The sequence below is a fragment of the Salvelinus sp. IW2-2015 genome, linkage group LG32, assembly GCF_002910315.2.
Source record: "Salvelinus sp. IW2-2015 linkage group LG32, ASM291031v2, whole genome shotgun sequence".
NCBI classification, from domain to species: Eukaryota; Metazoa; Chordata; class Actinopteri; order Salmoniformes; family Salmonidae; genus Salvelinus; species Salvelinus sp. IW2-2015.
In genome coordinates, this window is record NC_036871.1 from 27,034,482 (window position 1) to 27,047,641 (window position 13,160).

A 13,160-nucleotide genomic window follows, 5' to 3' on the forward strand; every position below is an offset into this window, starting at 1 on the left:
TTTTAAAGTAGGGGCGTGGATCAGAAAACCGACCACTATTTGCTTTATGCAGCGCGAAACATCTCCTTCGCATAGAGTTCTTCAGGTTGTTGACTGTGCCCTGTGGAATGTTGTCCCACTCCTCTTCAATGGCTGTGTGCAGTTGCTGTATATTGGTGGGWACTGGAACAGGCTATTGTACACGTCGATCCAGAGTATCCCAAACATGCTCAATATGTGACATGTCTGGTGAGTATGCAGGCCATGGAAGAACCGGGACATTTTCAGCTTCCAGGAATTGTGTACAGATCCTTGTGACATCGGGCCATGCATTATCATGCTGAAACATGATGTGATGGCGGCTGATGATTGACACAATGGGCCTCAGGATCTTGTCACGGTATCTCTGTGCATTCAAATTGCCATCGATAAAATGCAATTGTGTTCCTTGTCTGTAGCTTATACCTGCCCATACCATAACTCCACCATGGGGCACTCTGTTCACAACATTGACATCAGCAAACCGCTCGCCCACACGTCGCTATATACATGTGGTCTGCGGTTGTGAGGCCGGGCAGATGTACTGCCCAATTCTCTAAAATGATGTTGGAGGCGGCTTCTGGTAGAGAAATTAACATTCAATTCTCTGGCAACAGCTCTGGTGGATATTCCTGCAGTCAGCATGCCAATTGCACACTCCCTCAAAACTTGAGACATCTGTAGAATTGTGTTGTGTGACAAAACGGCACATTTTCGAGTTGGCTTTTATTGTCCCCAGCACAAGGTGCACCTGTTTAATGATCATGCTGTTTAATCATCTTCTCGATATGCCACACCTGTCAGGTGGATGGATTATCTTGACAAAGGAGAAATGCTCACTAACAGGGATGTAAACAAATTTGTGCACAACATTTTAGAGAAATAAGCTTTTTGTGCTTATGGAACAATTCGGGGATCTTTTATTTCAGCTCATGAAACCAACACTTGACATGTTGCGTTCATATTTTTGTTCAGTGTACATAGAGTACAACCCATAAATGCTGATACGTAGATTTGGAATGAACCGAGGTGCTCTGACACAGTCTAACTATGTTTCCCTGTTTCTTCTCAGGGTTGGTTGGCTAAACAGAAACAGCAAACACAGCATGTTTCTCACATGAGGTTCCAGGAAAGCCCAAAGAGAATCAGATAGCCAACGGTAAGTTCCAATGGCGACGGCTGGCAAAGGGAGCCATCGATACACAGCAGAAAAGGACTGAGCTACCATGGAAGAGAGAAAAAGAGAGAAAAGGAGACTAGTGAAAACCAGACACCACGTCTTTGACTTTCAGAGAGACAAAAGACAATACAAACCCGAAATAGAGAGAGATGCTACAGATTAGTTGCGCTTTTGTGTCACTGTGTACATTGTTCATTATTTGATGGTATTTTGGGCATGGGTATGCTGGCTCTTTATGCTTTTTAAAACTCAACTGACTTATTATTTCAAAGTGGAAAGTTACAAATCTAACTTTGCAGGAGTAAATAATTGGTCGATTAGAGTTGGACTCCAATTAATGACAGTTTAATGAGTTTTGCATCCTTTGAATGATTTGTTTGAATGAGCCTGCTATCTTTGAAAGCAGACCCTCTTTAAACTACATTCTTAACCAGGACAGCTTGATAGAGGTCAATTCAACGATTTCTCTGCTTTTAAAAGCTTAGACTCTTCTGTTATCCAATTCCCTGGAATGACAGGCTGTTTGAATAAAGATGTGGGTACAACTCCAGTTCAGTTCCTCCACCCCACCCATTAATCTAAGAGCCACATGTTTAAGCCAGTGTTCCAGGGGAACCTGTAAACGACCACAGGAGCAACTGATACAAGAGTTCAGGGATGCAGTTATGAAGAAATGAAAGAGGCAATGTAACCCCCGCATAGCGCAAACACTGCCCTCATAAACACTAGCCCCCAAAAAATAACACCTGAGGATAGAAATAAAATCTGAAAGGAAAATATTTGTCCACTCCAGTTATGGGTTATTGAGACGTAATTCTAAGGTCAAATACACCAAATAAACCATTCAATATCACACAAGCAAGGCCATGGCTGGGAACAGGACAGCACGCAACACATTGGTTTCTCACTTAAAACTGAGCTGACACAAAACCAGTAGTATCAGCCTTCACATCATCTCCAGAGTGACCTCAGAACCCCCTCTCACCTGATACCGCCCAGCCGGGTCGAGTCGGGTTTCATAGAAGTGGAGTGCTTCACCATCTTGTACATGGTCACCACCAGGAAGATGAGATTGAGCTGTCAAAACAGAGGCACAGCGAGGTTAACACACCACACTGGAGCACGGCATTCATTTCCTGGTATGAGCAGCAATGCACGTCGCCTACATTTCATGGTAACTTAGACCAAACCAGGGTGGTTCGTACACAAATAGGCAAATAAATGTAACTTCTTTATGATAGGGGGCAGCATTTTCACTTTTGGATGAATTGCGTGCCCATAGTGAACTGCCTCCTACTCTGTCCCAGATGCTAATATATGCATATTATTATTACTATTGGATATAAAACACTCTGAAGTTTCTAAAACTGTTTGAATGATGTCTGTGAGTATAACAGAACTCATATGGCAGGCAAAAACCTGAGAAAAAATCCAAACAGGAAGTGAGAATTCTGAGACTGGTCAATGTTCAACTCATCGCCGATTCAATTCCCTGCACTTCCTATGCCTTCCACTAGATGTCAACAGTCTGTAGAACGTGGAATGAAGCCTCTAGTGTGATGTGGGGCCGGATGGGAGGTGTTTCAGTCATTGGTCTGGAAGAATGCCAGTTCCTAGTTACTCGCTTTCCTCATGATATCGCCTATAACTTCTACAGACATGAAGGAATGCTCCGGTTGGAACGTTATTGGATATATATGATAACAACATCCTGAAGATTGATTCTCTACTTAGTTTGACCAGTTTATTCGACCTGTTATATAACTTTTTGAAGTTTTCGTCTGAGTTTGCCTGCATCTGCGCGAGTGTTTGGACATGTGCACTAAACATGCTAGCAAAAGTAGCTACTTAGACATAAGTAATGGACATTATCGAACAAAACAACGATTTATTGTGGAACTAGGATTCCTGGGAGTGCATTCTGATGAAGATGATCAAAGGGAATATTTATGATGTAATTTCGTATTTCTGTTGACTCCAACATGGCGGAGAAATGTTGTTTTTATCTGAGTGCCGTCTCAGATTATTGCATGGTGTGCTTTTTACGTAAAGTTTTTTTTAAAATCTGACACAGCGGTTGCATTAAGAACAAGTGTATCTTTAATTATATGTAAAACATGTATCTTTCATCAAAGTTTATGATGAGTATTTCTGTTATTTGACGTGGCTCTCTGCAATTTCTCTGGATATTTTGGAGGCATTTCTGAACATGGCGCCAATGTAAACCGAGATTTGTGGATATAAATATGCACATTATCGAACAAAACATAAATGTATTGTGTAACATGATGTCCTATGAGTGTCGTCTGATGAAGATCATCAAAGGTTAGTGATTAATTTTATCTCTATTTCTGCTTTTTGTGACTACTATCTTTTGCTGGGAAAATGGCTGTGTTTTTCTGTGGCTATGTACTGAGCTAACATAATTGTTTGGTGTGCTTTCCCCGTAAATCCTTTTTGAAATCAAACATGTTGGCTGGATTCATTAATTTGGTGTCTTTCATGTGTGATTTCATGAAAGATTGATTTTTATAGTAATATATTTGAATTTGKCGCGCTAATTTTTTTCTGGCTTTTGGCCAAGTGGGACGCTACCGTCCCACATATCCCAGAGAAGTTAACAAGCAGCATGTCGCCTACATGTTTAGTGACTCACTGAGATCATAAAATAATAACACATCAACATTATTGTGTTATACCAAGAGGGATATGAAACTTTCAATCTTTAAAACAGACTCCCAAAAGTGAGAATAGAGAGGTTGTAGCTTAGCTTTGGTCTCCAGCTCCACTAACACTGGCCATGATAAAGTGCCTCGAATGCCCCTTCCCACTCCTATGGCTGACGTAACGCACAACACCTCAGGCCTTGGCCAAGCAGACTGGTGCCAAACACGTGTTATTACTCATCACAGCACGGGAATGTTAATCTAATACAGCCTAAACAGAACAGAGAACGAGAGAGAGAGACCAGAACGCCATATTTTAGAAACAAAGGTCTGGAGCCAGGAAAAACAGCTCCATATTCTAAGCTATACATTCAGAAAGGTTTCCATGACTTCAGGATGTTTGTCTGTAAGCACAGGGAGGCCCACCGCCACCAGGGGAAGGGAGGGGATATGGGACATTAAAACCTCACTGAAAACAATTGTTCAGTAAATATTCTATCTTTTTATACTTCTATATATTTAGCATTTTCAGTTATTACAACATTCTCTATGAAAGAAAATGTTCAATGAAAGAAAATAAATGACAAAAACTGCCTGGGTTGGAAGGAACACAAAGCAATTCTGATCTAGCAGAGATACTGTCCCAAGATGATCAAATACAATATACTTGTGGGCTGAATTTTATGAAAGCTGTTCAGTATATAATCTCACTCTAAAACATGAATACACCAGACCAATATAGAGCCGTAGCTATATACATCCTTTTCAAATAGAAACCAATAACGTGGGTGAAAGAGGGAGAGGGCAGAGTTAGAGAGAGGGATAGAGGGAGAGACAGAGAGAGGGGGAGAGGGATAGAGGGAGAGACAGAGAGAGGGATAGAGGTAGAGAGAGAGGGATAGAGACAGAGAGAGCGAGAGAGAGGGCAGAGACAGAGAGAGGGATAGAGGGCGAGACAGAGAGAGGGATAGAGGGAGAGACAGAGAGAGTGATAGAGTGAGAGACAGAGAGAGGGATAGAGGTAGAGACAGAGAGAGGAGGGAAGAGGAGAGACAGAAGAGGGAGGGCTAGTAGAGGATAGAGGAAGACAGAGGGAGAGGGTAGATAGAGAGGAAGGAAAGTAAGAGGCAGAGGGAGGCAGACAGAGATGTAATAAGTTGAAATGAAATAGAGGGTAGAGGAGGCAGGGAGAGGGATAGAGGGTCTGAGGACAGAAGAAAGGGAGCGACCAGACGAGAGGGAGAGAGAGAGGATAAGAGGGCAGAGAAGAGAGAGGGATAGGGAGACGGCAGAGAGGGATAGAGGTAGAGACAGAGAGAGGGCTAGAGGTAGAGAAGAGAGAGGGATAGAGGAGAGGACAGAGATAGGGATAGAGGGAGAGACAGAGAGAGACAGAGAGAGAGATAGGGTAGAGAGAGATAGAGAGAGAGAGGCATAGAGGTAGAGACAGAGAGGATAGAGGGTGAGACAAGAGAAGGGATAGCGGGAGAGACAGAGATAGGGTAGAGGGAGAGACAGGGGAGAGATAGAGAGGAGGCTAGAGGTAGAGACAGAGGGGATAGAGTAGAGCAGAATAGGGATAGAGGGAGAACAGAGAGAGACAGGAGATAGAGGGAGAGACAGAGAGGGGAGCGCAGAGAGAGGGATAGAGGGAGAGACGAGAGAGGGATAGGGGAGAGACAGAGAGAGGATAGAGGAGAGAAGAGAGAGAAAGAGAGACAGAGAGAGGGATAGAGGAGAGACAGAGAGAGGGATAGAGGTAGAGACAGAGAGAGAAGAGAGAGAGATAGAGGAGAGACAGAGAGGAGAAGGCAGAGAGAGGGATAGAGGGAGAGACAGAGAGAGGATAGAGGGAGAGACAGAGAGAGGGATAGAGGGAGAGACAGAGAGGAGAAAGAGACAGAGAGAGGGATAGAGGAGAGACAGAGAGAGGATAGAGGGAGAGACAGAGGATAGGGAAGAGAGAGGGAGATCAGAGAGAGATAGAGAGAGAGAGGCATAGAGGTAGAGACAGAGAGGGATAGAGGTAGAGGACAGAGATAGGGATAGAGGGAGAGAAAGAGAGAGGGAAAGGGAGAGACAGCGAGAGAAAGAGACAGAGAGAGGGATAGAGGGAGAGACAGAGAGGGGATAGAGGAGAGACAGAGAGAGGGAAGAGGATAAGGGAGAGAGAGAGAGAGGGATAGAGGTAGAGACAGAGAGAGGGATAGAGGGAGAGAGAGAGAGGAGAGTAGAGGTAGAGACAGAGAGAGAGATAGAGGGAGAGAGAGAGGAAGAGGAGCAGAGAAGGGATAGCGGAGACAGAGAGAGGACAGAGAGAGACGATAGAGGAGAGAAGAGAGAGAGAGGACAGAGAGAGGGATAGAAGGGATAGAACAGAGAGAGGATAGAGGTAGAGACAGAGAGAGGATAGAGGGAGAGACAGAGGGAGAAGAGGATAGAGGTAGAGAAAGAGAATAGAGGAGAGAGAGAGGAGGATAGAGGTAGAGACAGAGAGGGATAGAGGGAGAGAGAGAGAGGGATAGAGGTAGAGACAGAGAGGAGGGATAGAGGTGAGAGACAGAGAGAAGGATAGAGGGAGAGACAGAGAGAGAGATAGAGGTAGAGACAGAGAGAGAGAAGAGGAGAGAGAGAGAGAGAGATAGAGGTAGAGGAGAGATAGAGTTAGAGACAGAGAGAGAGATGAGGTAGAGAACAGAGAGAGGGAAGATGGAGAGGATAAGGGAGAAGAGAAAGGGAGAGATGGGAGAAGGATAGTGGTAGAGAAGAGAGAGGGATAGAGGGAGAGACAGAGAAGGGATGGAGGAGAGACAGAGTAGATTAGAGGTAGAGAGACAGAGAGAGAGATGAGGTGAGAGAGAGAGAGATAGAGTAGAGAGAGACAAGCAAGAAGTGGCCTTCATATGCAATCTCAAAAGGAACATAAATCTTCACATACCAATTTAGATCTGGCTAAAAATATTGAATCAGTCATAGAGCCATTGCCTTTATGGTTGTGGAGGTTGGGGTCCGCTCACAACAAATTCACAAATGGGACAAACACCAAAGAAGACTCTGCATGCAGAATTCTCAAAAATCTCCGTGTACACGTAGAACACCAAATATGATGCAGAGAGAATTAGGCGTACCCATAATTATCAACATCAGAAAGAGCGTTAAATTTACAACCCTACAAAGGAGGTTCCCAAACTTCATAACTAGAGCATCACCTACAGAGAGATGAACTGGAGAAGAGTCCCTAAGCAAGCTGGTCCTAGGCTCTGTTCACAAAACACACACACACCCACAGAGCCCCAGGACAAAGCACAATTAGACCCAACCAAATCATGAGAAAACAAAAAGATAATTACTTGACACATTGGAAAAGAATTAACAAAAAAAACAGAGCAAACTAGATGCTATTTGGCCCTAAACAGAGAGTACAACAGTGGCAGAATACCTGACCACTGTGACTGACCCAAAACTTAAGGAAAGCTTTGACTATGTACAGACTCAGTGAGCATAGCCTTGCTATTGAGAAAGGCCGCGTAGGCAGACCATGGCTCTCAAGAGAAGACAGGCTATGTGCACACTGCCCACAAAAGTGGGTGGAAACTGAGCTGCACTTCCTAACCTCCTGCCCAATGTATGACCATATTAGAGAACATATTTCCCTCAGATTACACAGATCCACAAAGAATTTGAAACAAATCCAATTTTGATAAACTCCCATATCTACTGGAGAAATTCCACAGTGTGCCTCACAGCAGCAAGATTTGTGACCTGTTGCCACAAAGAAAAGGGCAACCAGTGAAGAAAAACACCATTGTAAATACAACCCATATTTATGCTTATTTATTTTAACTTGTGTGCTTTAACCATTTGTACATTGTTCAACACTGTATATATAAATATAACATTTGTAATGTCTTTATTGTTTGAACTTCTGTATGTGTAATGTTTACTGTTACATTTGTATTGTTTATTTCACTTTTGTATAATATCTACCTCACTTGCTTTGGCAATGTTAACACATGTTTCCCATGCCAATAAAGCCCCTTGAATTGAATTGAATTGAATTGAATTGAGACAGAGAGAGAGATAGAGGTAGAGAGAGAGATAGAGAGAGAGATAGAGAGAGTGAGAGTGAGAGGTAGAGGATAGAGGTAGAGAGAAAGAGAGGGATAGAGGTAGAGAGAGAGAGAGGGATAGAGGTAGAGAGAGAGAGGATAGAGGTAGAGAGAGAGAGAGATAGAGGTAGAGGAGAGAGAGATAGAGTAGAAACAGAGAGAGATAGAGGTAGAGACAGAGAGAGATAGAGGTAGAGAGAGAGATAGAGGTAGAGAGAGAGATAGAGGTAGAGAGAGATAGAGGTAGAGACAGAGAGAGAATTAAAAAAAATAATAATAAAAAAAAAAAAAATAAAAAAATAAACATTTTGTACATTGTTACAACACTGTATATATATATAAACATTTGTAATGTCTTTATTGTTTTGAAACTTCTGTATGTGTAATGTTTACTGTTAATTTGTATTGTTTATTTCACTTGTATAATATCTACCTCACTTGCTTTGGCAATGTTAAACAATGTTTCCCATGCCAATAAAGCCCTTGAAATTGAATTGAAATTGAATTGAAATTGACATTGAGAGAGATAGAGGTAGAGACAGAGAGAGGGAGAGATGGAGAGAGATAGAGGGTAAGACAGAGAAAGGAGAGAGATGGAGAGAGGGATAGTGGTAGAGACAGAGAGAGGAGGATAGAGGTGAGACAGCAGAGAGGGATAGAGGGAGAGACAGAGAGGAGGGATAGAGGAGAGACATGAGGAGAGGGAGAGATGGAAGTAGAGTGACGAGAGAGGGAGAAGTGAGAGAGGATAGAGGTAGAGAGACAGAGAGAGAGAATAGAGGTAGACAGAGAGAGGATAGAGGTAAGAGAGGGAGAGAGAATAGAGGGTAGACAGAGAGAGAGGATGGAGAGACAGAGAGAGAGAGATAAAGGTAGACAGAGAGAGGGAGGAGATGAGAGACAGAGAAGAGAGAGATAGAGGTAGAGAGGAGAGAGATAGAGGAGAGACAGAGAGAGAGACAGAGAGAGAGACAGAGACAGAGACAGAGAATAGAGAGAGAGAGAGGAGAGAAGAGAGAGAGAGAGAGATAGAGGTAGAGAGAGAGAGAGAGAGATAGAGGTAGACAGAGACGAGGGAGAGATGGAGAGAGGGGATAGAGGTAGAGAACAGAGAGAGAGAATAGAGAGAGAGGGCAGAATGGAGAGAGGGTAGAGGTAGAGAGAAGAGAGAGAGATAGAGGTAAAAGAGAGAGATGGGACAGAGAGAGGGAGAATGGAGAGACAGAGAGGGAGAGAGGGATTTTAGATCAAAGTGATGTTTTGTCTCCTAGCCACCAGGGCTGATGTAGGTCTGCATGAGTCTAGTGGTTGGAGATGCATTTAACACAGCCGCAGTTGATAGACACGATCTGATGAGACAGGCAGTCAGGCAGAGAAGCAGGCAGAGGCAGCTTAGGGCTGGCTCAACTACCGTATAACGACTGTTATGGATGAAGAGCGTCAGGAAAATAATAACTGTCATAACCGTTTAAAAAATATATTTTTACATGCATTTTTTGTAATGTCAGTTGAGTTGAATCAACAAATCACCAGCACCATTTTAGCATATCATATTACTAGCTGCCAGTCCACCCATTACTCCATCATTGACTTGAAAGGGACGCCATTCTATCATTAATTTCTATGGCAGCAAATGCAATCAGGAGCAGAGAGCAAAAATGTGCGTTAAAAAAATTATAAACCGGTTATTGAGGTCACCACGGTCATTTGGCTGGCCAATACCGTCAAATAAAGTTCCATGACCGCCACAGCCTAAGGCAGGACAGGCAGGCAAGGAGCAGGCAGAGAAGTAGGCAGAGAGGTAGGCAGAGAGGTAGGCAGAGAGGCGGCAGAGAGCAGGCAGAGAGGCAGCAGAGGGCAGGCGAGGAGTAGGCAGAGAGGCAGGCAGAGGGCAGGCAGAGGGTAGGCAGAGAGGCAGGCAGAGAGGCAGGCAGAGAGGTAGGCAGAGAGGCAGGCACGAGAGGCAGTAGGCAGACGAGGCAGGCAGAGAGGCAGGCAGAGAGGTAGGCAGAGAGGCAGAGAGCAGAGGGCAGGCAGCGAGGGCAGGCAGAGAGGAGGCAGGAGAGGCAGGCAGAGAGGCAGGCAGAGAGGCAGGCAGAGACGGTAGGCAGAGAGGCAGAGAGAGGCAGGCAGAAGAGGAGGCAGAGAGGCATAGGCAGAGAGGCAGGCAGAGAGGCGAGGCAGAGAGACAGGCCACACGCACGCAGGCAGAGAGGCAGGCAGAGAGGCAGGCAGAGAGGCACGCAGAGAGGCAGGCAGAGAGGCAGGCAGGCACTGAACTGTACATGTCCTTGCTTCTCCCCGCACCCCACCCTCTACGGACTCTCTGCTCTGCACTACCCATTACCTCCTCACAAAACACACCACCAAAACCACAACACCCTTTCCCTTATGTATCTATGCACAGTATGTGAGTGTGTATGTGCTGTATAAACACAGTATGTACACATATAAACATGTTTTCTGTGTGAATAATACAAATGTACGGTACCAGTCAAAAGTTTGGACACACCTACTGATTCCAGGGTTTTTCTTTATTTTCACCATTTACTACATTGTAGAATAATAGTGAAGACATCAAAACAATGAAATAACACATATGGAATTATGTAGTAACCAAAAAAKCGTTAAACAAATCAAAATATATTGTATATTTGAGATTCTTCCAAGCCGCTTTGCACACTCTTGGCATTCTCTCAACCAGCTTCATGAGGTGGTCACCTGGAATGCATTCTAATTAACAGCCTTGTTAAAAGTTAATTTGTGGAATTTCCATCCTTCTCAATGTGTTTGAGCCAATCAGTTGTGTTGTGACAAGATAGGGGTGATATACAGAATATAGCCCTATTTGGTAAAATACCAAGTCCATACTATGGCAAGAAMAGCTTAAATAGGCAAAGAGAAACGACAGCACATCATTACTTTAAGACATGAAGGTCAGTCAATCTGGAAAATGTAAAGAACTTTCTTCAAGTGCAGTCGCAAAAAACATCAAGCGTTATGATGAAACTGGCTCTCATGAGGACYGCCACAGGAAAGGAAGACCCAGAGTTACCTCTGCTGCAGAGGATAAGTTCATTAGAGTTACCAGCCTCAGAAATTGCAGCCCAAATAAATGCTTCACAGAGTTCAGGTAACAGACACATCTCAACATCAACTGTTCATAGGAGACTGCGTGAATCAGGAATTCAAGGTCGAATTGCTGCAAAGAAACCACTACTAAAAGGACACCAATAAGAAGAAGAGACTTGCAAGAAACACCAGCAATGGACATTAGACCGGTAGAAATCTGTTGTTTGGTCTGATGAGTCCAAATTTGACATTTTTGGTTCCAACCCCTGTGTCTATGTGAGATGCAAAGTAGGTGAATGGATGATATCTGGATGTGTGGTTCCCACGTGAAGCATGGAGGAGGAGGTGTGATGGAGTGGGGGTGCTTTGTTGGTGACACTGTCAGTGATTTATTTAGAATTCAAGGCACACTTAACCAGCATGGCTACCACAGATTCTGCAGCAATACACCATCCTATCTGGTTTGCTCTTAGTGGGACTATAATTAGTTTTTCTACAATGACAACGACCCAACACATCTTCAGGCTGTTTATGGGCAATTTGACCAAGAAGGAGAGTGATGGAGTGCTGTATCAGATGACCTGGCCTCCACAATCACCCGACCTCAACCCAATTGAGATGGTTGGGGATGAGTTGGACCGCAGAGTGAAGGAAAAGCAGCCAACAAGTGCTCAGCATATGTGGGAACTCCTTCAAGACTGTTGGAAAAGCATTCCAGGTGAAGCTGGTTAAGAGAATGCCAAGAGTGTTCAAATCTGTCATAATGGCAAAGGGTGGCTACTGTGAAGAATCTAAAATACATTTTGATTTGTTTAACACTTTTTTGGTTACTACACGATTCCATGTGTGTTATTTCATAGTTATGATGTCTTCACTATTATTCTACAATGTAGAAAATAGTAAAAATAAAGAAAAACGCCTGAATGAGTAGGTGTCCAAACTTTTGACTGGTACTGTATGTGCATGCATGGGTGTGTGTACGTGTGTGTGAACTCCATGCAGCCTGCATAMATTTTTTAGAGGTGAGGATGGAGATGTCCATACGACGGGATTGGCTGGGGACGTGTCATGATCCTCGGGAGGGCCAGGGGGTTATGGGTAATGGCTGTCTGGCCCACCCACTCATTATTTCCATGTTCAACCCTGAGCAAATGACCTTCATGCCTGAGATTGTCTCTCCTCCTCCTCAGACAACTGACAGTGTATGAAGGCGAGAACCTCAACTATTTCCACCAAACAAACAGCTAAGCTGATGAATGCTGCTGCTCACTAGACTAGACACATTTCATAGGATTTTACAGCTGAATGACTGCTGATGTCCTCATGTCAGCTATAATGGACCACTTTCCTTTCAAGCAACTTGATCAGCAAAAGCAATAGCTAAGTGACCAGGCGAGACAGAAAAACAAAAAAATCCATTAACTTTTCCCCCATTCACATTACTTTGTGGAAAACACAAATAAATGTAACAGACTATACCAACATAGTAACAGACGTAGGCAGAGACACAGACACCAACATAGTAACAGACGTAGGCAGAGACACAGACACAGATACCAACATAGTACCGAGACGTAGGCAGAGACACACGTACAGACAGCATACATAGTACCAGAACGTGAGGCAGAGACACAGACACCCACATAGTAACAGCACGTAGGCAGAGACATCAGACACCAACATAGTAACAGACGTAGGCAGAGACACAGAAACAGATACCGCAACATAGTAAGATCGTAGGCAGGAGACACACGTACAAGACACCCAACAATAGTAACAGACGTCAGGCCAGAAGACAGACCACCAAACATAGTAACACACGACGTAGGCACGAGACAAGACACAGATACCAAATGAGCAGACGTAGGGCAGGAGGCCACACGTACAGGACAGCAACATAGGTAAACGTTAGATGCAATGCAGACACAGACGACCAACATAGTAACAGACGTAGGCAGAAGAGACGGACACGAATAACATAGTACACAACGTAGGCAGAGAAACAGATCAGTACAGACACCAACATAGTACGACGTAGGCAGGAGACACAGATACAGACATGTGTGACAACATAGTAACCATAGCGAGGCAGAGACACAGAACACAGACAGTGAG

At 44.0% G+C, this 13,160-nt stretch overlaps 1 protein-coding gene across 8 annotated transcripts in view; it reads right to left on the reverse strand.

Annotated features, from left to right (window-relative positions):
* The window catches only part of LOC111956576 (adhesion G protein-coupled receptor L2-like), a 144,656-nt gene that overhangs the window by 12,005 nt on the left and 119,491 nt on the right, over positions 1 to 13,160 (reverse strand). For all 8 annotated transcript variants that reach the window (XM_023977064.2, XM_070436627.1, XM_070436625.1 and 5 more), the window contains one exon: positions 2,184 to 2,275. In XM_023977064.2, the coding sequence (XP_023832832.1) occupies positions 2,184 to 2,275 (92 nt within the window). The remainder of the gene's footprint in view (positions 1 to 2,183; positions 2,276 to 13,160) is intronic.